Genomic DNA, 25,552 nt, shown 5'->3' with positions numbered 1-25,552 from the left:
TCAGAGGAAAAATATGATTGGTACTAAATTGTTCTACCATCACAGAAAGGATACTATGAATCCCACTAAGAGTTTTCTTTTTGTTTATGTAAGATATCAAGAAATTCAGAAACTTGTTTGAAATGAAGAAGATTTGCCACCATATTTTTCATAGGATGGCAATGTTCTAGTGCCTCCCTATTCCACTCTGTTGCACTAAAATATCATTAGGAGTTAGCAATCTTTAATTGCGCCAACCAAACTTTTGTATGTTGGTTGGCACCGTTCTAACCCCATAGGCAGGGGAAGGTAGTTGCCACGCAAGAGACCGGAGGGAAAACATTAGTTGCCAGCTTGATAATTCATACAGACAGAAGCGGCCCAATGCATTTGAGGGCCTAAGATGAACGCACTAAGAAAATAAAGATCTTTTTTAAAAAAAAAAAATTAATAAGTGCAAAATACTCTAATCTATCTTGCCAACCTGAATAAGTGCAAAAAATAATGAAAAAATACAGATGTGTCTTCCACTACTTTGAGGGGGAAAAAAAAAACTTTGAGAGAACTTTCTCATACGGCATGTACGTAGTGAAGGATTTGGCTGTCAAGGAGGCGCTTGACGGCAAAAAAATTCCAATACCCTGCTGATTATGAATTGATTTGAGTGTTCCGGAATACTTCCAAAATAAAAAGAATCAACCAGTGATGGAAAGTCATAGATTGATGATTTAAGGCATTCTACAGAAATATCAAATTCCATCACCAGTGATGGAAGGTCCTTCAATTCATTGTGAACCCTAATTGTCAACCTGCAAACTGCGACACTTACGAATAAGTCATGTTTGATGACTTTCCCATCCATAATTTCTAACTTGCCTTCAATAAAACTAGTCTTAAAGTCATTTCCAACAGACCCCTAGGAAACTTCTAAAGGTCAGAGAAGACCATTCCTGTAAAAATAATCCTTTCCATGTGACTGTACCCACTTTGGGCCGAGGAGAAATCCACAAGCAAAGGACCACAGAACAGGTCCACATTGGAGACTTTATTGCCTGGTCCAAGGCCCCAAGTACTGATCATAGAGCTTTTAAATGGCAATACGGCTGGGAGCAGCGTAAAGAGTTAAAATAGATTAGTTAACTGCATGAAGAGAAACATCCAGAGATCATTTACCTCCCTCTAAAGTCATCAACATACTATGACTTTAGGTCGAAACCATTTGTCAGAGCCATCGATTGCATGGCTCCGTATGGACAGATGGCTGGCTGCACCAAGTGAAAATAAGAAGCTGGGTTGGAGCATAGTGACACAAAGCATCCAATTCCATGATCTTTGTAACGTCAGGAACACGCTTGTAGACAAATAGTTTTCTTATTTCAATAGCTGGAGCATTAGATGCACAAGGATAAAATTGAAAAGCAAATAACATAAGTCAGGTTTTATCTGATTCCAAATGGCAGTCCTGATGAAACAAACTGAATTTTAGTCCATGGATACTGTGTCACAGAACATCAAAAGGTGCCTTTCTCCCAGCTATGCAATCCCCACTTCCCTGTTGAACAGAAAAGGTCTCACAAATAAATCTATAACGCATATGATGTGCAGAGAGTAAGGTTTAAATAGAATCTAGAATTCCAATTAAAAAAAAGACCTTGCTGAACTCATAAATAAAGGAAAATTTATTATTTTAACCCAAAATGGTAACACATGCCCCAAGGCAAAATATAACAAAGCATGAAAGTGTAGTTTATCCATTTTATGAAGAGATCTCCCGGGGAGGGGCACCTGAAGCCAGACTAGAAAAGCAACTTCATTTGTGTGCCCTTTTCAGTGAGTAACTCGGTGGAACCCACGAACTAGAATATATGCAAGAAAACAAGCACATATCAAGATATAAAGAGGGTGTGATTTTATTGTCCCATGTTTCTATGTGGGAGAGGAGGGGGGTAGCTAATTTTTGTTCTACCACTCTCTCCCCGTTTCTTGAAAATCATGAGCATAGCAACTGAACAATACAGGTGAAATTTAATATTTAGACCATTTCTCATGTACGCAAAAACACAACTACTTTCAAAAGTATGCTAGTTCCAACAGAGTGAAATATTTCCAGGCTATAAGAAATAACATTTGTCGCCTTGTTCACTTCAAACTTTTGTTAATTCATCTGTATAGCATCAAAGTCCGTTGGCATATTAAAAAGGGTGCCCCAACTAGACCTGTTCATGATGGGCTAGACGACATGCCTGGCCTGCTCGGGATCAAAGCATTTTGGGCAAGCTTGGGCCCAAGGTTATAGGCCAAGTGGGCCGAGCTGGGCCTGAAAAATAAGTCCATCCAATAAATAGGCCGAGCTTGGGCTTGTGGATTAAAGCCCGGCTTGAGCTCGACCTAGTCCCAAATTTTTCTATTTAATAGTGTCATTTGTTTATGTCTGATGCATTTGTTGACTTAACTGACAATTTGTGCTATTTTTTTATTTTTGATGTACTTGTAAGACTTAATCGACAATCGTTGTTGATATGTAAACTTATTGGATAATAGAGATATTGTAGATTGGCACTATTATAATTATTCATATTTTGTATTTTATTAAAATGTTTTAAAATATTTTTAGTAACTTTTAAAAAAATTTAAAAAAATACACGTCCTGGTCCAAAGTTCAAGGGCTACACTTGGACCTAAAGGTAGGCCTGAAGGCTAGGCCGGGCCTAGCCGAGCACGAACTTAAGTATATTGTGTTCACCTTTGGACAAAGCCAACTCAAGCCTATCCCGAGCCTGGTACATAAACAGGTGTAGTCCCAATGCATAAAACTCCCATCACTAGGGCTTTTGGAAGGGTCGGATGTATGTAATTTTACCCCCACGCGCAAAGAGACTATTTCCATTTTCCGAACATGTGACATCCAGGTTACGATGGAGCAACCAACAAATTCCATAGACATACTATTTTAATAAAATCAAGATCATCGAGAGTTGCAATTGGCAACAATCAATGACAAAAACTTCAAGAATGAAATAAATGCATCAAGCCATAAGAAGATTATTGCTATCTTATCAGAGAATTGCTAAACATCTGCACAGTTTCACATAAGAATCAATGGTACTCCCAAAAACATATTAGAAAATTCAGACAACATGACATGGGATAAGAAATCTGTAATAGTTATATAGGTTGGCTTACAACCATATATCTACTATCACATATATGCAGGAATATCCGTCAACAACCAAAATGATCAGTTCGTTTTCTACAAGAATATTTTTTGTGGCAAGATTAGAGGTAGATAATAAGAAAAAATTTAAAACAAAAAAGAAACTACAAAATAAATTTATTTCATACACTAGAGAATCTTCAAGTGGATAAACGGTGATTTTGATGTCACTACATCAAGTCATCACTACTATCACCTCAATCATTAGATCGTTGTGAAAATTTGGTTGGCTCTGTTGAGAATTCAAAACAAACCTAAGCTACGTTCTATCAATCGGATGGTTTTTCTTCTATCATTTCTCTTTACGGAAGATTTCGCTACCCATCTGCACTCCTATTTAGACAAGTATGTCCTACTACTTTCATGCTAAACAGGCATGACAACCATCGCCATACAGACATGCTCACCAAATCTTATCCAAACCTTGGTCGCCAGAACTAGGATCGAGTGTGCAGCAGTAGATGGGGGTGCGGGGAAGCAGATATTTTAAAAACTCTCATAGTAAGAAAGCACTTAGGAAGCGGGTACAAGTTTGAAATTCTAAGAGGATTCCGAATCAGATGTATTGCCCCTAGATATAAGATTCCAGCTATTAAGGGTCAAACAATGTGGAAGCGAAAAATTTAATTAACCTGATTGATTGTTTCCACAGGAAGGATCATGTGGATCTGGTTTTGCCTCATAAATCGTAGTAGGGGTTAGATTGTATTGATTAAATCACAGATCTTAAGAATTTTATATTTATTTCAAAGTATTTTAGATTATAAAAGAAATAAGAATATTGAAAAATGAGTCAAGTGTAAAGCAGATAAATCAAGAAGAAGAAGCCATCAAACATAAATAAAAGAAGTCTAGCTCTTGTACTATCATAAACTCATATATGGTACTGCTGATGAAGCAAACATCATCTCCAACTACTCAAGATATCTATTATATACTGCCACTCCAATTATCTCAATTCAATTACCTTTAAGGTGGAATTTGTTTGTGAAAAAAGGAGTAAGGTTTTAACAATTAGTTGCAAGAATGCAAAAGCAAGTCTTGTTTCCACAAACTCCACAAAACCCTTTCGTTTAGTTTTTAAAAACTAAATTCGCTGACACTGGCTTGCTAATCTTATGTGCTCAAGGCTTAATAGTGATAAGCAAGTAATTCTACAATCTATAGGAAAATTACAAAAGATGAACCCTCCATATATGGGAATAAGCATATTGAAGTTAAATCTTATTATCCAAGGGACTGTTTTCCCATATTATGGATCTAGATCATATGATCATATCTGATGCCAATCCAAGGATGACTTCCAGATCACTAAGGACCATTTAGTTTGGAGTCAAGATTCTGAGAGCAATGTTCACTAGCAGAGTGCTGAAAAGGCCCATTCCATGATAATTCAATGCAAATTTATAAATTCCTACACTGCCAAGCAATGAGATACCTGCTTTAACCAAATGTTTTCATCCCCAACCCCCCCCCCCCCCCCCCCCCCAAACACACACACACACCCTGCCTCTTCTCCAATCTGATTGGCCAACATGCAAATGAGTAGAAGATATGTTTCTTCCAGATCACTAAGGACCATTTAGTTTGGAGTCAAGATTCTGAGAGCAATGTTCACTAGCAGAGTGCTGAAAAGGCCCATTCCATGATAATTCAATGCAAATTTATAAATTCCTACACTGCCAAGCAATGAGATACCTGCTTTAACCAAATGTTTTCATCCCCAACCCCCCCCCCCCCCCCCCCCCCCCCCAACACACACACACACCCTGCCTCTTCTCCAATCTGATTGGCCAACATGCAAATGAGTAGAAGATATGTTTCCCTTAATCTCATCAAATGCATGCTAGCTTTCAGATAAATGTTCAAACAATTTATCTTAATATATAATATGCAGCCAGAATAAATTTTTTGTATGAAACAGCATGCTCAAACTGCCCCATTCCATTCTTATATGCATGAGTACTTTGCTTATCAAATTCCTCTCAATTATCAAAACGCAAACAGTTACATTAAATTCTGATATACTTCTAGGTATATCAAGATTCTGCCACTACCTGGCATGAGCACTCATAGTGAAATAATCATTTACAAAGACTCTTCTAGTATAGCCTATGAACTGAGAATCCATCTTAAGCATAGTCCTATTGCCAAACAAGGCATGGAAGCCAAATTATCTAATTCATCTGATGATATCCTATAGAAACAACCAAGAAAACTTTATGTTTTATGATTGCCCTAACCAAGGTCCGCCAAACCGGTACTGAGACCCATATCGGTCAGCAGACAGGTTGGTACGAGACCAAAATAATATCGTACTGATACACGGTATGCTTGGGCATGCTGGTTTTATATCAGCACACCCAATTTTTTGTTTTTTGTTTTTTGAGTTTTTCAAGTTCAATTAATTGATCATCAATCATTTTCAACTTTTTTTAAAAATTTTAAGTCTAATTTGATGTTTTTTTTTATGTTTCAAGATCTTATTTGACTATAATAGTCTTAAGGTGCCTTATTTCATTTTTATTGTGTTTCCTTAGAGTCGACAGTATTGTTGGGTCATCTAGATCAATTTAAGTGTCACTTGGTATAGCACAATATGTACCATACCAGCAAGTTGACCTAACAGAATACTAGCTGAACACTAATACTTGGCATCCTATAGTGCCACTACATGCAAATCAATGGCACAGAACTGCAAGAGTATGTATCATGCCAGGGAGATGCCAAAATGTGGTACTTCAATCAATCTAGATGTCTCTTTACAGGGGACCACATAGAGAACCCTAACTTTGATTGTTCTGTGAGTAAAGCAAATTTAATGTCTTCTTTAGTTGTATTTAGTGGATTGCTAAGATTAGGGTAAGAAGTTCATAAAAAGAATATCTTACTTATATCATATTAACTTTTTGATTCTAAAATCATCCATGACATTCTGTGTCTAGACTTCCTTAAATATTCAAAGTAACTAATCACAACTCTATCTATGAATGCGGACATGCTGATGAAGTGATGATAATGTAAAATATCCAAAGGAGCTTATGCTAAAACAACGAGGTAACCCAAATTGAGTCTTTTAAGAATCAATAATAAATCAATAATGCTAGAAATTATACACATATATAATGCTAAAGAATATAAGGGAGAGTCTTAGAAGCTTTTTTTGTATGCTATGGATTATTAAGATCTCTCGAGTCTTATGGACTTGAATTTCTCCTAAGAATTCATGAAGTAGGTGAAGTTTCAGGTATGTAACATAATTCTGGATGTGGATAGGTCAGTTTTACCTGCTTCTTGTTGTAAGGAGGATAGGATTTTTTACATGATCTGTCCTTTCCATGCTTTGTCTTCTTGTAGACTTGGATATGGTATAAAAGTGTGAGAGAAACGGGGCAAGTGAGATTAAGGTGAGGGGAAGGTGGATGGTGTGGATAGTGGGACTTTGCAAGAGGGTTTAAAGCACGAGAAGGGGTCAAGCCATGGATAAAGGATAGAGAAAATGGTGGGGGAGTAGAGTTTTAAAGGAGTCAAAGGAGATGCATGGTATGGACCGAGACTTACTCAACACTACTAGCAAGCCAACAACCAGAAACATTGTGGCAAGGTGACAACCAAGTGAAAATAGGTAAGGCAAAAAAAGGCAGGGTTGGGGAAAGTTAAGACGTTAGTGGATTAGATTAAGACCAAGAGGTGAAGTAGGCAAAAAAAGACTCACAAAGCGCGGAAACATGATCATAATAAGGAAGAGCTGACAAATTAAAGAATCCTATTTTTAACACTATAATGGCAACATTATAGAGTAAAATAGGAGATCACTTTGAGTTTTCTCATAAATTAAAAAATCCAATTATTTCTAAAATGGTCATGATTGACCTAATTATCCAGATATCTTTTCCCCCACACATTCTTGAATTACATCAACTAGTGTAATCTATTATTGAAGTTGCTATTGACAAATCAAATTTGTGCCTTTATGGGGTTTATAGAATCCTTACTTCGCATATTATTTGCTTGCGCTTAACTTGTGATGACTAAATACAGCTCCAGTCAATCCACAAGCATTAGTCTAGCAAATGCTAGAATGCCAATGTGCATGTGTGCAAGTGAAACATTAAAGCAACACTGGATTTAGAAAACGAGGAAAAAGTGATGGAAAATAGATTTAGATGTTACAATCATAAGCAACGAAAACCAATGAGGGCTTCTTTTGTATGGAAAATGTAGTAAAACAAGGGAAACATAACCAATTCTGGGTAAAGTTGTGCATTAGCTAAGGATCTAGCTCTTGAGTGAAATCTATGGAAGTGAATGTTTCATAGGCGATTCAAAAAAGATGGTGTAAAGCTTCTCAATCATGGTTAGTTTAGTAATAAAGATTAAGCAATCAATAAGTTAACACAAGCCATGAATATGTATTAAAGTGTAGAGAGCAAGAGAGAGTGAGAGAGAGAGAGATAAAGGGAAAAGAAAAGAGAAGTCAAGAAAAGTACACCTTGGTTTCCTTTAGAAAAAAGAAGCTTGTATGCAAACTGGATTATGAACAAAGAGAGAAAGTTAGAGGGAGAGCGAGACCAAGAGAGCAAGAGAGAGAGCAGATTAAGAGCGAAAGAGAGAGATTGAATACATAAACAAAAACTAATTTGGAGCAAGGTTCGCCATACCATCCTGAATCATCCGATTCAGGGTATACCAAACCGAACCGAGGGCAAATTGGCACAGTTCCACCCATAGTTCAGAAAATCTGGTGAGGGATGGAGAGAGGGAGGAGGAGAGAGAAGAAGGGAGGGAGGGATAGAGAGGGAGAGAGGGGGGAGAGAGAGAGGCCAAGAGGAGAGAGAGATGGCTCAAAAGCCCTCATCTCCTCTGCAGGCTGCAAGGGGTCATTCCTATTTTGAAATGAAATAGGGGCAGAGCCCTACATGTTCTTTTGCAAATTCTTAAGTCAGCAAACTTAAGAGTTTGCACAAAAAAAAAATAGGGCTCTGCCCCTGTTTCATTACGAAACAGAGGCGACCTCTTGTAGCTTGCAGAGGAGATGAGGGCTTTTAAGCCCTCTCCCTCCCTCTCCCTCACTCTCACCCTCCCTCCTCCCTTTCCCTCTCACTCCCTCCCACTCTCTCTCTCTCTTCCTCTCCCTCTCCCTTGCCAGCTCTCTCCTTGTCAGTATAGCCTAGAACGACACACCACAATTCCATATTACCGAGCAACTGATACGGATCCGAGTATCAATACAGCCAACCTTGATTTGGAGATCAATAACTAAAACTATGTAAAATTTTAGAGAAAAATGAACACATGATTTATGTTTTCTATGCATATACACACGGAGAGGGAGAACCAAGAAACCCCAGAGGACGAGAGGGCCATGGTTCGTGTAAGTTGCTACACTTTTCTTGCAATCTTGTCCCTTGTTTCTAAGAATCCATTTTAGCAAACATAAGCATCCCTTCTCCAAAACAAATAACATCAAATGTGGCCCTTCCCTCCCCCTCTCACCTTCCAACCCTCTCTAGAATGAAGATATGACAGCATATGAATTACCAAATCCTCCCGAGTAAACAACTTTATCCACCCAACAGTTGGAATGACTAAAAACATTCTCATTCTTAGTTAGCAATCACCTATTGGCCAATTTCCACATGTAAAAATTAGAAGAGAGATTTGCCAAGTTTTGAGACATCATAGGTTAGGCATAATCCCCCTCTAAATACCCCTCTCACCAACTTGTCCTAGTCCCAAAAAAAACTCAAACAACATACTGAATTCATCAAATATATGTTCTCAGACATTCCTCACTATTTGAATCTGGGAAATAACCACAAAAGAACTCAACTACATTCTGGCATCAATACCATTTTGGATTCGTTCAAAACTTATGTACAGATCTTTTTATCACACAAACTCAGGAAACAAATCCTTCTAAATTCTTCCATTACATAAAATTGCTTTCTTCATTCTTACTAAATCTATTTAAGGGAGAAAATAAACTTAGAGGAGTCCGATAATTGATTGGCAAGCCTTCTTGTTGAAATGGACCTAAGATCTTTTCCTTCCTTCTCTATCTTAACCATTTCCTTTATTATTTACTGCTATTTTATATTTTCTTTAGATCTAACCAACTCCTGTCGATAATGAGTTTTTACCATGATCGTGGCTACATGGATCATGACTGAAATATTTTGATATAATTTGTACCACTTAAAGATATAAACAACATTTACTTTAACTTGTTTAGATATAAGAGATATCATTTATTTAACTAGGGAGACAATTTAAGAGCTAGCATTTCCATATTATAAAATATCTTTTTCTGTGCAAAACCTACCTAGGTTTTAAGAATATTACATATATATATATATATATATATATATATAGTTTGATAGTTAGCATCTCTCATACCATACAGTTTTGCATTGAGCCAACACTTTGCACACGTTAGAACAGAATGATCCGAAAACATACCAACAAAAAGTCAAGGATCCATGAAGATACATCAATTGAATCATAATTTCCCAGTCTTTGTTAAACAGCTTGATCTTCATAAACTAAAATATATGGACCTATTTTTGATTCTTGAGTACATCATCTATAATGACTCCTCATGAATAGGCCATTGTTTTGATAACCACCAAAAACACATACAAATACAAATTTACTACTCTAAAACCTTAGCATCAAAATTGCAATTGTGATGAGTGTAGTTTTGCAGAAAAGCAATAAAAATTTAGGCCACAATTAGACTGATATTTGAAGATATTCATCACTCTGTTGTATGTATCTTGGCAGTTTAGTTGACACTCGCATGAGATAGACTAATGGCATTTGATAACCAAAAGCAGTTTAAGAATGTCTCAACAAAGCCATGGTTTGCAATTGTACCTTCCTTACAGAACTTAAGGCCTACAAAAGTCAAGCATAATTGATAAAAGTATGATGTATTTTATTTGACTAGTCAACAACAAATAGGGGAATGCCTTAGATTTGTGTTGAACAGTCAAGAATGAGGGGAATGGCATAACTTGAATGGATAATCGGCCATTGAGTATTGATGATGAACACAAAGCAAGGGTGGATTGATGTTTTTTTTCCAAATACTTGTAGTAATTAGGATAGTGATGGTGCTACAATTAAGGAGGTGATGTTTTTTTAAAAACATATCCACTGACTAGGATTACTTTGATTTTTCTGGATACCTCTAAGATTATCAAAGGCAGCCTCCAAGACAGTACAACTGCCCCAACACTTGAAACTTTCTTGGGCTTTAGAATGGACAGCTACCAAAGTACCAAGTTTGACACCTAGGCAAGCAAGCACCTAGCTACCTAGGGGACACATTTGTCTCAAGCAAGCACCTGCACTCATTCTGTCTTCAAGAAATAGGGTGATGATATTCTGAAGCTGGTTTTGATGTTTCAAGAGCAATAAAAAAGCATTTTTTTTCCATTTTAACTATTATACAAAGTTTTTTTTCTTTTTATGTTTTGTTTTTCTAGGAGTCAAACTATATGCTAAACATTAAATCATTGATAAAAAAACTTAACAATTCCAAAAACAATGATGGATACACTTTCAAGAATGGGTGTGAACCAAAAAATTATATGTTTTTAAGATCTCTAGCCTACACATCAAAATGGTACAAAAATGAAACATAAATTGTAGTCCACTAAAATACATAGTAGGGCAAATAGAATGAAGATCCACATCATTGATCACGATATACATCTTAAAACATACTTAGATTTGAATTCATAGGTTTCAATGATTAAATTAGAACAAAACATAGCATCATGCTATTAAAACAGTTCATTTTGTTTGCACCAATTTGATGCACGGGTTAAAGACCACAAAAACACATGATTTTTGGGTTGTAGACATTTTCAATTTGGATGGCCCATCATTAGTTTTGAATAGTTAAATCTTTTGCCAAAAACTTAATATTTTACAATGTAGGCAAACTCACTATAGGCAGACAGACCAATAGACAGCTAGCAAGCCAAACAAACAGGGTTGTCAAATGAACCTATTTGCTCAAGCCTCGTTTAGGCAGGCATGTAGGCAAGTGAGTAGGCAGATAGACTAATCAATTGACCGCCATAAAATTAAATGAATAGACGGATAGATAAACAAAAATTCAAATAAGGTTGCCCATCGAACTAAGCTACTTGAGCTTGGTTCATGCTCAGCTCCGCTTAATTGATCCTCAATTTGCACTATCCATCAATTAGTTTTGAATAATTAAATCTTTTGCCAAAAATTTAATATTTTATTGCATAGTCCAACTCTCTCTGCATAGGTAGATATATAGACAGATGGCCAACAAGCCAGATAGACAGGGTTGTCAAATGAACCCAACTACCCAATCTCGATTCAGTCAAGCAAGTAGGTGGACAAGGCAAATAGACTGACCAATCAACCGACTTGACAAACAGATGATACATAAATAGACAAACAAGGTTGTCCAATGAACTGAGCTACTTGAACTTGGTTCGTCTCAGCACGTCTTGAGCTTGGTACATGCTCGATTCAAAACTAAAGGAATACAACTTGGACCACAGATATAGGCTTGAAATTAATTTTGGGTTGAACCAAAAAGCAACCCAGCTTGATCAAGCTTGGCTAGATAGGCTCAAATCATATTATATATTTTATATATATATATATATATATATATATATATATATATATATTGACAATGGATAGTTGGATCTTAGGTCTAATGGTAACATTACTAGAGTTTGGTTCACTAAGATAGGCCTGACCTCCCCTCTTTGCTCACTTGTTTCGCCCAAGACCACACAACACCAACTTTTTTCTTCTTGCATGACCCTGAAGGGCCCGTACTTCCCTTTTCTTCCATAATAATACCACCAATGTTGCAGCCCTCCATGACCTCCCATTTCTTCCCCTTGATCTTCTTTCCACCCTCTCTCTCTCTTCTCTAAAACGCTAACCTCACACAAGCACCAACTAACACCTCTGTTGGCTTCCACCACCACTACTAGCTCCACCAAGCTCCTTATCTCCCCTTCTCTTCTCTCTAATCTATCCTCTCGATGCTCCCCCTGTCTACTCTAAATTCTAATCCTCCAACATCCGGCCACCCCCACTATCGCTGGTTTCCACCATAACCTGTGCTTCGGCTACTTCTATAGCCCGATTTAGGATCATCAAACTAATCAATTAAGCTCATGTTCAGCTCAGTTTGAAATTAAGTGGTAAAGTCAAAGGCTAGGATCATGAGGCACAATGTTATCATGATGATTCAAGTCCTTATGCAATTAGGTGTGTATTTGTTCAATATTTTATTAGAGTCATGGCTATTAAGTAACTTAGACGTTAAGTTACTCGGCCACCAAGTTAGACCTTTTGAGTCACTTGGCTATCAAGTTACCTAGCACACAAATAACTTGGTCTCCAAGTTATTTCTTTTATTTTATTGGTTGCTTGGTCTTTAATTTAAGGTAGGCTATATATATGTGTGTGATAAGGGAAAGCCAAAGATAGACTTGAATTATGAGTTGTATTGTGAGAAACAAAGTTGTTTCTCTCTTTTCTCTCCTCTTTAGTGCCTTCTTTTCCTCTCTCTCTCTCTCTCTCCCCCTCCCTCTCCTCTCTCTTTCCCTTTGTCTTCCTCCCTTTCTTCATCTATTCCTCTCTCTTGTCTATTACAATTTGAACCATAACCTCGAATTAGATTATAGGTCAATACCAACTCTTCCACTTTAACCCTAAAACCCTAAGAAAGTTCTTTCTAACATGAAACATTATATAAACCCTAGGAATGACCAAGAAAACTTCCTTGTTCCCTTCAATCTTATTAGATTTTTCACTTCTGCTTCGTTTTCTGTGATATGGCAGCAAGACAACAAATTACCTGTTCCCCAATTTCACCCAACCCTTAGGCCCATCTACACATAAGGAGACCATCCCCTTAAGTTGTCCTACATCATTAACCTTGAGTTGAGCTCGAAAAAGTTGGAACAAATCAACCTTGATCTAGCCCAAAATTGATTTGAGACCAAGACCCAGGCTCAATCAAGTTTGGTGTATTTACACCCCTACAGACAAACAAACAGATCATACAAATCCCTTGATGGTAGAGATCCCAAGGAAGCAAATAAAGATGATGTATCAATTCAGTGGACAATCATCAATCCAACATTTTCTCCTCCCCCACCAATTTTGTGCCACTTTTATCTTTCTAAACCACAATATAGACCACTTTTCTTAGAGAAGTGGATGACATGTAGCATCAAGATAATTCAAAGCATGAAGACAACTAAAATTGATCTTTGAGTGTTTTCTTTTTAGCTTACATACTAGCTTTCAGTATTCAGGTTGAAGGCATACGGGCAGTTCTTTTCCATTTGACTGTGATGTTTTCCATGGATTTGGGGAGCATTAGGGTGTACTTTGTTTTTAGCAGTGAGTTCCATTCTCTGGAACACCAACCTGCTAATTCTCATAGAGCTTAACGAGTTTGGTGGATTTCCACCATTTTGGCTCAAAATAATGATTCATGTTCTATAAATTCACCGCATTGGTTTATAATCCACATTCTTAAAACATAGTGCCTTCCATCTAAATACGTTATTCTCACAGAAGTTCTTTGAATATATGTATAACAAAATGCATCTTAATTAAAACCTTGACAACCCTAATAAACTAAATTGATCTCTCACATCAATCAATAGATTTTTTCCTCTATCATCAAAGGATTATGTTTTTCCTACTCTCACTCTTTCAAGTTGAAAATCACTCTATTTGTGCTGAGTTTTATGACATATTTGGTCTCATTAAGGAATTTAGCTATTTCCCTTCTATAAACAAACTACCAAAGATGCCATTAGAAAGTAAGCTACCTATCCAAATACAAAGTTGTGTCATTAGAGAATCACAGAAAATCTCTTTGAACTTAAATGTGTCCACAATCCAATTTCTTCTCACATACAAATGGCATAACTTGTTTCTGATACCATCTCTAGGAACATATTCTTGGCTAAAACTTTCTTAGAATTGTTAAATCTTTAGTTTAGGCTCATTCTATACTCTCCATTGGCTTACTTACCCTGAATCATACTCATTCTCTATTATAAGGTCAAACATATCAAGGTCCCACAATTTATTATTAGTGTTATCAATTTTTAATGTTTGAAGCATGGTATGCAAATTTTGAAATAGACAACATGTCTCTTCTATAGACTCAATCAACAACTTCAAATATATGGCCATTATAGACTTGGTATTTATTCTGGACTTGCCACAAGCCAAACCATCCCCTTAAATTGCAGCTCTTGTAATATGTTGGCATTGACATAATCATTCTAATTGCCAGGTTGCATCTGCACTTAGTTTCATGAGTTTGTAAGGCAATGAGAGAGGGAAAGAGAGGGAAACCGATGAATTGGCAGGTCATATTTATCTACGCCCCCTGTAATCACATCATCATGGAAGAGGGAAGTGATAGCTAGAAAAAGGAGTGCAAGGGATGTCAGAAAAGTTTTGCACTACTCTTTTTTTAAAAGGCATAATAGTCAATACATTCTAGAAGCAACAAAACTAACTTTAACTATATCATCTCACCACCCTGTGCTAAAGGCTGCATTTATCCGACCACTTAAAATAGTTTTTTATCTAAGATCTAAGTGTCCTTAAACCACCTTATAATTAACAAACTAGATCTTTGACACACATGATGCATGTCAGAGAGGAATGACTACTTGGATATGGCAGTTTATCTTCCATTGTGCCACCAAAGATAGTAGGTTGTTAGTTCTGATCACGCTAGATCTTCATGTGAAAGTGCGTTAAATATATAGCAAAAATCGGGAGGTTTCCGTTACATATTAGTATGGATGATACATTCTTCATCCCTCTTTTTAGCCATCCCTTTTGCCCCTCTCAATCTAGTGAATAAAGAGTCTTCAACAAGGAAATGACAGAAAGGGGGATAGAGAAGACATATGGGCATTAGGCCAATAGCTAGAGAGCAGAAGAAAAAATGGATGATGAGAAGAGGGTGTGACAGACCATGTCAAATTCCTTTGTCTCTCTTTTTTATTTATCTATTGCTCTCCTTCACCCTTTTTATTCTTTTTTTTTCTCTTCTTCTTTTCCACTCCAGCTTTCCACTTAGTTCTTTTCTTGTCCTCTGAACATGGTGGAAAAATGTGGGCAGCAGCTAGCTGTAAGTCACATTTCACTTTTAGTTCACCTTTTTTTTCTTTTTCCCCTCCATTTGTTTTTAATTCAACATCAAAATTCTAGGTATGAAGCCATACTTATTTTATTTTTAAGGATTTTTATCTCAAGTATCCAACTAATAACCTAGGGTTCAACTTAGGTCGTTAAGAGAGTCACAACATATGCAGGAAATACAAAAGCATACCTCGTATCATCTTTCCATTTTTCCTGTTTCTCCCATCATTCTATAATCCTATGTATGCCTTCTCTATAATTCTCTGTATGAAAGCAAACGAATAATAAATATTAATTTTATTAATTATATGGACTTCTTATCTAGGTACCCACCTAGTTGTTTAGACATTTTGCTTGGACCTGCCTTTTTAAGTGAGTTGCTATCTAGGCAGTTAAGCAACCTTGAATAGTTTAAATCATAAGCATTGAACTACTGGTCAAGTTTTTTATGGGATTTTTTTGCCTAAGTATGGGAATTGGTTAAGAAGTCTAAATCTAGGCATACTTTATGTTAGGTGGTCCTTGGTTACTTACAGTTGTCTTATAGCATGTCCAATACCTACATATATTAATGTAATTAGGGTAGTGATAGATCAAATGAATAAACACGGGAAGTTCACCTATCATATATGCTACTATACATCAAAATTTTGTTGTAAAACAACCATAATTTGAGGCTTTCTTTGCTCACAAGCCCATGTTTCTATCAACCCACATCTTACCACTCCCTTCCATCCTAAACCAACTCATTTTATCTTAGTACCAATAATTTTATTTGAAGAGCCAACAATTGGCCTATCTACTAGTATAAGGACAAAGGAAGGTTGTATCCATTAGTTTCTAGGTGTCATCTCCACTCCACACTTTGGGATTACTAGCTGCACTCCCAGTTACATAAAATACATGCATTTTTTCTCTCTTCCTTTGTAAAAAGCATAAAGGAGATCATCCAATACAAAAAGCATTTATAACCTTTACATCGCTATAAAATTAAGATATCTCTAAAGAATACTGTAGATAACCTAGTTGCTCATATTAACACATGCATCTGCATGTACTCAGTGGTAGTAGGTGTGCAACTCCAACAGCTTCACTTATACAAGATTCACATCAAAAAGGACCAATAACAACAAGGATGGAAGCTACAAAAAGAAATTGGGAAGGCTAGTAGTGATAGGTCCTTACTATGTATAAATAACAAAAAAGGATTCACATAGTTGACTAAGCAGGAAAAAGTTTGTCCCTTTTGCACGATAGTGATGCATAAACTTTCATCCATGATCATCAAGAATACAAGTGAGATATCCTGCCTGAGAAATGTGCCTTGTGCCTAAGAAAAAAAATGAAAAAACCATGCATTATCTAGACTGCAACCTTGATTCACCTCTTACCTTACACCCTTCACCCGACCCCATTATTTTAAAGGCACAAGAGTATTTAAGATGAGAAACGAGGAAGTTTAAATATATTCATTCTCAAAGCATAATAAAATTTTCCTTTTGTAATTAAGTATAAATTTCCTAATCCTAGGCTGATCACTCCAAAAGTCTTATGTCGACTGCAAAAAAGGTCTATGAACTTGAGAAGGAGATCAAGTAACGAATCCACGCCAAAAACCAAACATAAGCAGCAATACATCGCGGGAGCAAGAACAAGAAGAACCAAATTTACCGTCCTTTCTAAGACGCCACATTCCAACAAACACCCTCACCAACAAATCTAAAACAAACCCACGATTCAAGACAAGGCAAACAAAAATCCCCTCTGAAACCCATAAACCTAAGACTCAAGAAAATTCCAATTTTTCTTGAAGATCTGACATTGCTGGCACTCCAAAACGAGGGATAGATCAGAAACGAGGGAAGATTCCATCAAAAAAAACCGTCAGCAATCAATCAATCAATCGATTCCATCAATCATATAAGAAACAAGAAAGGGAGAATCAATCTGGTTGGCTCAATCGGATACTGACCAGAAGAAAGGAGGGAAGAAGAACGGGGGAATGTTATCAGGTACTGGCGGTGGAGGGGATGAGGGGGATGGGGGATTTGCCCTGGAGCTTGGCGCCCTTCTTCTTCTCTTCTAGCTCGCGGATCTTTTGCATCTGGAGCATGCGCTCCATGACGAGCTCGTACTCGCACTTCTCGTAGGCGTGGCGCTCGGATTCGCATTTCCAAGGGAGGTAGAACTCGGCGACGCGGCACCTGTTGAGGGGCATGAGGAGGTGAGCGCACTGGTCGCGGTAGGGGATGGGCACGCGGGCCTCCACCATCTCCTCCTGCGTCGCGATCATAGGCTTCGACGATCCCAGCTTCACGTCTTCCTCCGCCATTTCCTACTGCTCCTCTCTCTGTATGCTCTCGTCCTCTTTTTTTTTTTTGTGGCTAAAACTCTCGTCCTCTTCTCTTCTTCTCTTTCGTGGCAGGTCTCGGAGACTCGATTTCTCTGGACTCGTTGTAACTTGTAAAGGAGTCGCGTTGGCTAAACAAAAAAGAGGAGCTTTTTTTTTTTTTTTTTTTTTTTTTTTTTTTTTTTTTTTTTTTTTTTTTTTTTTTTTTTTTTTGCTTAAAACGGGTTCCTCAGACAACGCGTGTCCGAATACACCCAAGAACATTAAAATACAAAATCTCGCATAGTGCCAATGGCAACTCCCGCTCTCCTGCCCACAGGGCGTATCCCGAATGGTGTGCTGCATATGCAGCTACCCAGTCAGCCGCCCCGTTGGCCTCCCTGAATACATGCTTGGCCTCAAAGGCCACAACATCCCTCACCATCATCCTAATATCCCGGATCAGAGGATGGTCAGTGCTCTCCCGCCGAATCCACCCAATGACAGTGGATGAGTCGCCCTCCAAGATGATCGAGCTAGCCCGTAGTACCCGCCGCGCATGGCAAAGGCCGGCCCAGGCAGCTCGCAACTCCGCCGCTGGCACTGATGTGTCGAATAGCCGGCAACCGCCCGCTGCCACTACCCTAGAGTGAGGGTCTCGTATGACGAAGCCGGCACCGCCTCGTGTACCACTGTCTAGTACTGAATCATCAAAATTGACCTTGAGGAAACTCGGGGGTGGGGGCTCCCAGGTGAAGAACACCGTCCGACGAGCTGCCTGAGCAGAGAAGGAACCCCAGGTGTTCCGAGCTATCAAGGTCGGATCTGAAGGGCTGGTAGGTCTGGACTCCATCGCCAGTACTCGAGCGGACTCCGCAACAAACCTCGGCGACATCCTACGCTCGCCAAAAGTGCGAGCGTTCCTTGCCAGCCAGATCTGGTGGGCGGTGCAAGTCGCTCGGATAGCCTCCTGACATGTCCGGGGACTAGCCAGCCACTGACGTATCATCTGTAGAAACAGTCTCCTCTCCGGCCAAACCTCCTCTGGGATACCCGTCCACTGCCATGTCTGCCTCGCCCAAAAGCATCCAAATAGTACATGATCAACTGACTCATCCGCACCGTAGGCCCCACACTCCGCAGGGATCCCCAGACCACGTCGGCTCAGCACAGCTCTCGTCGGAAGGCGGTCCCACATCACCTTCCATAGAAAAAGTGCTGCTCTCGGATGGAGCCTAGACCTCCAAATCCAGGCACCGTCCCATCCACTCTCATGCTCGCACTGGATCACCCGGGCCAGATCACCCAGCCTCACACTGGCCCTGCATGAAGTGCTCCAAACCCTGACATCTGGGCCCTCGCAACCTGGTACTGGCAGAGAAAGGATCCTCTCGGCTAGATGTGCCCCGAACAACTGATGGAGTCTGTCCACGTCCCACTCTGCCCTCCCTGGTGCTAAGAGGTCGCACACCCGGAGCCCCACTGCTGCCTCGAAATCCACCGTCGTCGGCCAATATCTCAAGGGAATGGTATCTACCCACGGGTCATCAGTCACAACAATGGTCCGGCCATCGCCCATCAGCCACCTGGTATGAGCTAACACGGTCGGCAGGTACCTCCCAATCTCACGCCACATGAAAGAGATGCGGCGACCACACCGTGCCACCTCGGGGCTCCCTCGGCCATATCTGGCTGCCATCACCCGACTCCAAAGCCCATATGGCTCCAACAAAAAACGAGCTGCATGCCGTGCAATGAGTGTCTCACGCCGCTCCAGAAGGGACTAAACTCCCAGACCACCCTCACTGGTGGGCCGGCATACCCGCTCCCAGGCCACCAAATGTACCCCACGACCCCCACCATGGGACCCCCAGAGGAAGCTCCGGAGAAGACATTCAATCTTCAACAGAGTCGTCTTAGGGACCACAGTGTTGGCCATGAGATATACCGGCATGGACCCAAGCACCGATCTGACAAGTGTCAGCCTCTCCATCATGGATAGAGATGATGCCCTCCATCCCTCCAGCCTACTGTCGACCCGCTGCACCAACCCCGAGCACTCCGCCACTCGTAGCCTCCGGCCTGTGATGGGAACTCCCAGGTAAACCAGAGTCCCCTCCTGCTCGGGCATCTGCAAGATACTCCTGATCTCCTGTCTGACTCTGCTCTCTGTGCTAGGGCTGAACTGGATGGCAGACTTCGTGAAGTTGATTCTCTGTCCGGATGCCGCACAGTAATCTGCCAACACTCTGTGAAGTACACGTGCCTCCGAAACCCGCGCCCTGGACAAGAGAAGACAATCGTCAGCAAAAAGTAGGTGAGAGACAGGTCCCGCCCCCGGTGCTGGAACATAGGACTCCAGCTCCCGGCTTGCACACGCCCTCTGGAGGGCACGGGACAATATATCAGAACAAATGATGAATAAGTAAGGGGATAAGGGACATCCCTGCCACAGCCCCATAGTAGACTCAAAAAACACCGAAGGTGTGCCGTTGACCAAAATAGAAAACTTTGGCCCCTGGACACACCCTAGGATCCATCCAATCCATCGCCTGTGGAAGCCATAAGCCTCCAGTGCCCTCCGGAGAAAGCTCCATCTGATCCTGTCATAAGCCCTCTCCATATCCAGCTTGACAGCCATCAAACTGCCACGCTTTGATGCTCGCTGGAGATCCCACATCATCTCCTGAGCCAGCATGACATTGTGGGAAATGTTCCTTCCCGCAATGAATGCCCCCTGCTCTTGGCTGATGATGCCCGGCAGTAGGGGCTTTATCCTGCCCACCATGATCCTCGCCACAACCTTGTACAAGGTTGTGCACAGACTGATGGGTCTAAAGTGACCCGGCTCTACTGCCTCTTGGCGCTTCGGGATGAGCGTAATGAAAGTGGCCTTCCAATCCTCAGGCATGGCTGCCTGAGTGAAGAAACACTGAACAGCCTCGATCACAGCTCCCCGAATGATACCCCAATATCTACGGAAGAAGAAAGGGGGGAAACCATCTGGTCCTGGAGCTTTGTCCGCTGCCAGTGCCCAGACTGTCTCCTGCACCTCCTCCACCAACACCGGCCGAACCAGGGTCGTATTCTCATCATCAGCAATACCTACATCAACCCGCGGAAAGTGGTCATCAGCACCAGGGCCTTCATCCTCAGTCCATCTGGCGCGGAAAAAGTCGAGTAGAACCTATCCAACGGCAGGCTCACCCTCCACTCGGCGGCCAGACCCATCACGCAGTGAGTGGATCATACTCCGCTGACGCCGAATAACAGTCGTCCGATGAAAGAACCTGGTGTTGCGATCACCCTCGTTAACCCATTGGACCCGAGATTTCTGTCGCCAGAAAATCTCATGCTGCCGTAGCAGTGAGTGGTGCGTCGCAAGAAAGCCCCCGAAGATGAGACATGTCCTCCTCCGGGAGTGCACCCCGTAGGTCTTCTCTCTCCTGTAGTGTCGTAATCTCCTCCTCCACCCCCTCCAATCTCCGAAAAATATCGCCCACTACCTCGCGATTCCAACGGCGGAGCCGCCGTTTGGTCAACTCGAGTTTGCGTGAGACTCGCCGCATCGCGTCCCCCCGCACCGGAACACGCCACGCATCGCGAACGATGTCCCAGGACTGGGGGTACGAAAGCCAAATCTTCTCGAAGCGAAAAGGACTATGGTGACCCGATACCGATGAGGTCGAAATCAACAAGGGGCAATGATCTGATGCAATCCGGGGTAATTGGCTAACTCGGCAGGTGGGGAAGCGAAGGATCCAGTCTGGGGAAGCAAAGGCCCTATCTAGCCGCTCCCACACCCTAGCACCGCCAGGTTGATTGTTGCACCAGGTGAACCGTGGCCCCGAAAAGCCTAAGTCCACCAAGCCATTTAGCTGCACAAAGTCGCGAAACTCCCTCCTATCAATCCTATCAGTGAAAGGCGCACCTCCCCTCTTTTCATCCGCACTTTGGATACAATTAAAATCACCAACTGCCACCGTTGGGATACCCTGGGCAAGCAAGTTGGTAATCTCATGCCAAAGGGTTCTCCTGACCCTGTAATCCGTGCTCGCATACACACCGCACAGCACCCAAGGGTCCGCCTCAGGTTCCGATACTACCATCACTACCTGTTGAGAACAGTTGTGGAAGACATCAATCCTCGCCACCCCCCGCCTCCACAGGATCAAAAGGCCACCAGACAGCCCCTGGGACTCGACTGCATAGGTCTCCCAGTCCCTCCCCAGGCGTCGCCTTAGTCGACCAAGCCCATCACCAGACAAACGTGTCTCGCAGAGAAAACAAATCTCAGGACAGTGGAGCTGTACTAGCCGTTTAAAGGAGGACATGAAGGCCGGCTTGGCCGCCCCCCTACAATTCCAGGCTAGAATCCTCATGGATCAACAACTGCTCGGTCGGCCTCAAGTACATCCTCCCCCTGGGCCTCGGGAGCTAGCTCAGGCTGGCGGCCTAAATCCCCCAGCTGCTCAACCTCACCAGATACCTCGCACATGACTGCTGCCCTGATGAGTCGCACGACAGCTGGGTGGTCCCCCTCTGTCGTAGCTAAACCCGTGGAGCAGTCACCACTGGCATCTGCATCCGGGAGACCCTCATGTGGCGCCTCTCCGAGCGGCACCCCTGTCGCATCATCACGTGGCATCAGGGGCTCTACCAGACCTACCTCCAGTGGCATCCCTGGGCTAGCCACGTGCTGCTCGCCCAAAGCTTGGGTCAGAGTACCAAACCGGTAGACACCATCAGGCCCTCTCCCAGAGCCCTCAAGTGAATCCCAAGGGTCCCGCCCAGGAGGGGTCTGACCAACAAGCAGGTGGGTCCCCTGCACTGGGACAGGTCCTCGACCTGGAGACCTATACTGGAAAGGGCCAGCTGGCTCCCCGAGATCCAAGGCCGGATCATCCTGGACCTGCAAATCCTGAGAGTCCTGCGCAGCCCCAATCCCCAAATACTCAGCTGACTGGGCTTGTAGGCCCCCCGCTGATGGTCCACTAGGATCCCCCCCTAATTGAGCTAGCGGGCCCCGTCCCTGCAGCAAGGGCCGTTGCCCAGGCCGGCCAATCCCGCGTAGCCCACGGAGAGCCCGCGAGAGAGTGGTATGGCCAGTCGCCGTCCGTGCACCCAGCTGGGCCCGCACAACCCCCGCCCGTCGCGAAGCCCGCGGACGCGGCCTGCTACCCGCGCGCGACCCGCCATCGGCGCGGGGCGCGCCATCGGCGCGGGACGCACCGTGGGCCCCGCGCCGGGCTCTGAAGGCCTGGGCTCGGCCGCCCAGCCTAATCGACTGGGCCTGCTTGCCTGGGCCCCTTGGCGAACCAGGGCCCGCCGGGGCCCTGGCCCGCTTGGCGCAGCCCCGACTCGGCTCGCTGGGCCCAGAGACGATCAGGGCCGAGTCAGCCACTCGGTCGACCTCGTCGAGGTCATCGACCGAGTCGACCCAGAGCGGGATCGAGGGATCCCGGTGCGAGCTCTCCCCCCATCCGCCGGCGATCGTCGCCTGGCGACTTTCGTCGGCTTTTGCCAGCCTTCGGTGTCCACAGGGGACACCGGTAGGACAACTGGCGATGGTGGTCGAGCGGCGGGCGACTCAGACCGCGGGTCAGACACAGACATCTCCGGTCTAGCTACCGGAGAGGGCGGCCGGGACGGGCCCGATCCAGGCACTGGCGGAGTCTCCTTCGGCCGTGGTGGTCGTGACTCCCGCGGCGGAGGCCTCCGCCGCGTCGCCACCATCCAGGGGCCAAACACCAGCCCTGGGTTCTCCTCCCCTACACCGGGGGGCGCCGAAACCGACCCGCCACCAGGGTCCACCGCCACTGGTGGCGGATCCTCCACCCACCCAGGAGCCATCGGGAATCGGCAGGCCGCCTCCAGATGGCCCATTCGCCCGCACCGGGGGCAGAGGAGAGGTATATTTTCGAAGACGAAGGGCTGCCACCGCACCTTCGTCTTCCCCTGGATCCGGATTCCAGGTTTGAGGGGCTCGGATGCATCGACTGCAACCTTCACCCGGGCGAACGCCATCGCCCGTCGCTGCTCGGTGACAGCGTCCACGGCGATCGGTCGGCCAGCCCTACTTGCTATATCTAGATGGTCGCCGGTGTCCAATATTCCGGTGGCAAGCGGGGAAGACGAAGCCACACCTCCACCGGCGACACCGTCTCCTCCCCTGGCTCAAAATCAGAGACCCAGGGAGTCATAGCAAGGAGCTGCCCCCCACTACCCAGGGTCCCAGATTAAGGGCACGCTCTCGGTCCGCCGATGATCGGAATCGTAGAGCCAGGTAGCCGTCCGCAAGAGGGACGGCCACCACATCCTGGAGCTTGGCCCGGGTAGCCACATCCTTGGCTACCCACTCGACCGGAACTCGGCGTCCCAGGCTGCGTACCACGACAGCCCTCCCATCCCACTCCACGCGAGCCGCCGCAATGGGTTCCTCCCGGAGCGTCACGACCTCCGGGAAGCGGCGGCTCAGCCGCTCAATCTCCGCGGCCGTGGGCCACTGAGTCACCCACGGCCTCGGCCTCGACCAGGCACCGGAGTGCTCCCCACGACCGCCATCGGATACTCCACCGAATGTTTTGGGCTTACCTGAGCCTCTCGCCGTGCCTCCCGCTTCCGTCCCCGCCGGCGCCTTCCCCTTCCCCTTCCGATCCATGACGGGCGTCCGAAATCCACCTGCGAGAAAGAAAGGGAGTTATCTGGAAAAGAAGCACAGAGGCGAGAGCCGGGATCCGCCTGCGAGGAGGGCCGAGGGCGAAGGCCCGCTGGACCCGCCGGCAAGGATGAATGAGGACGATAGCCTCCCCCCCCTCCGGGTTGTCAGACTGGACCGGTGACGACCGCCGGAGGAAAACGCCGGCGTAACTAGCCGTTAAGCACCTCTGAGGTACGGCGTAACTAGCCGTTAACTTCCCCCTGTGCGATATTCGTTTTCGAAATAAAAGAGGAGCTTTTTCACCCAAAAAAAAAAAAAGAGGAGCTTCCCAAATTTCACAACCCGTGCGATGCGCGGGTCCGATTTTCCTCTCCGTTTCCCAGCAATTATAACAACATAATAATTATAATAAATAAAAATATTTAGCAGGTATATTTTTGCTATACTCGAGCAATGAATTTTAATAATTATTATTATTTACCAAAAAAATAATAATTACTAAAAAAATCCATCATTAATACTTAATGGTATATCTTTTATTAGCCGGTTTGTGTGCCGCAATACCAATCTCTCCCACCCAACTTCGAAATGCTCTCGTGATGGTTGGCTCTTATTCGAAGGGCGCACCCATGATCTAGATCCTACTCGACATTACTTGATCCTCAACAACCCTGGTAACCTTGGTGAGAGGCCCACTTGACTAATAAAAGTTACTATACATAATAGATCTAGCTCTCATACCACTTATCACTAACTCATAGTCCAGAAGCCTATTAATATTCATATCGACAACATCCTGCAGGGTACGATTTTGTTCTTCTTTAATGATAGCCATGATTAACGAAGAGTTTGCAAACATTAAAAAAAAAAAGAAGAAAGCAAAAAAAAGAAAAGTCTCATATTTTTCTCTCTTTTCTTTTTCTCTTATCTTTTTCTCTCTCTTTTACTTTTACTATCAATAAAGGGTGGACCTCAGAGGATCCTTTTCCTATAACCTATGATGTCTTCAATGACCCCTAACCGCTAGGTAACATGCCAGACCCCACCCTCGGCCAGGCCAAGCACTGCTAGATTGCACCATCAATACTTCCTATAGTGTTATTCGTATCCTAGCATGATTCTTGATTTGTAGATGATCAATTAGATGACCTGGATTGGACCGACCAGGATG

The 25,552-nt window shown here is 43.2% G+C and overlaps 1 protein-coding gene across 1 annotated transcript; it reads right to left on the bottom strand.

The window, feature by feature from the left end:
* Positions 1-1,283: 1,283 nt before the first annotated feature.
* Positions 1,284-24,770, bottom strand: LOC103718147 (NADH dehydrogenase [ubiquinone] 1 beta subcomplex subunit 7). Its single transcript, XM_008806825.4, has 3 exons — positions 24,703-24,770; positions 17,364-17,839; positions 1,284-1,531 (listed from the first exon to the last, which is right to left on the bottom strand). Exon 2 carries the CDS (start codon positions 17,721-17,723, stop codon positions 17,400-17,402), a length of 324 nt encoding a protein of 107 aa, XP_008805047.1. The 5' UTR covers positions 17,724-17,839; positions 24,703-24,770; the 3' UTR covers positions 1,284-1,531; positions 17,364-17,399.
* Between the last annotated feature and the right edge of the window lie 782 nt (positions 24,771-25,552).

This window comes from Phoenix dactylifera, unplaced genomic scaffold (genome assembly GCF_009389715.1).
Source record: "Phoenix dactylifera cultivar Barhee BC4 unplaced genomic scaffold, palm_55x_up_171113_PBpolish2nd_filt_p 000097F, whole genome shotgun sequence".
Classification (NCBI taxonomy): domain Eukaryota; kingdom Viridiplantae; phylum Streptophyta; class Magnoliopsida; order Arecales; family Arecaceae; genus Phoenix; species Phoenix dactylifera.
The sequence above is the reverse complement of the archived record's forward strand: the minus strand, read 5'-3'. Positions and strand labels throughout refer to the sequence as shown.

Coding starts and splice junctions, on each gene's coding strand:
- LOC103718147 (XM_008806825.4), bottom strand. CDS start 17,723: ATGGCGGAGGAAGACGTGAAGCTGGGATCGTCGAAGCCTATGATCGCG.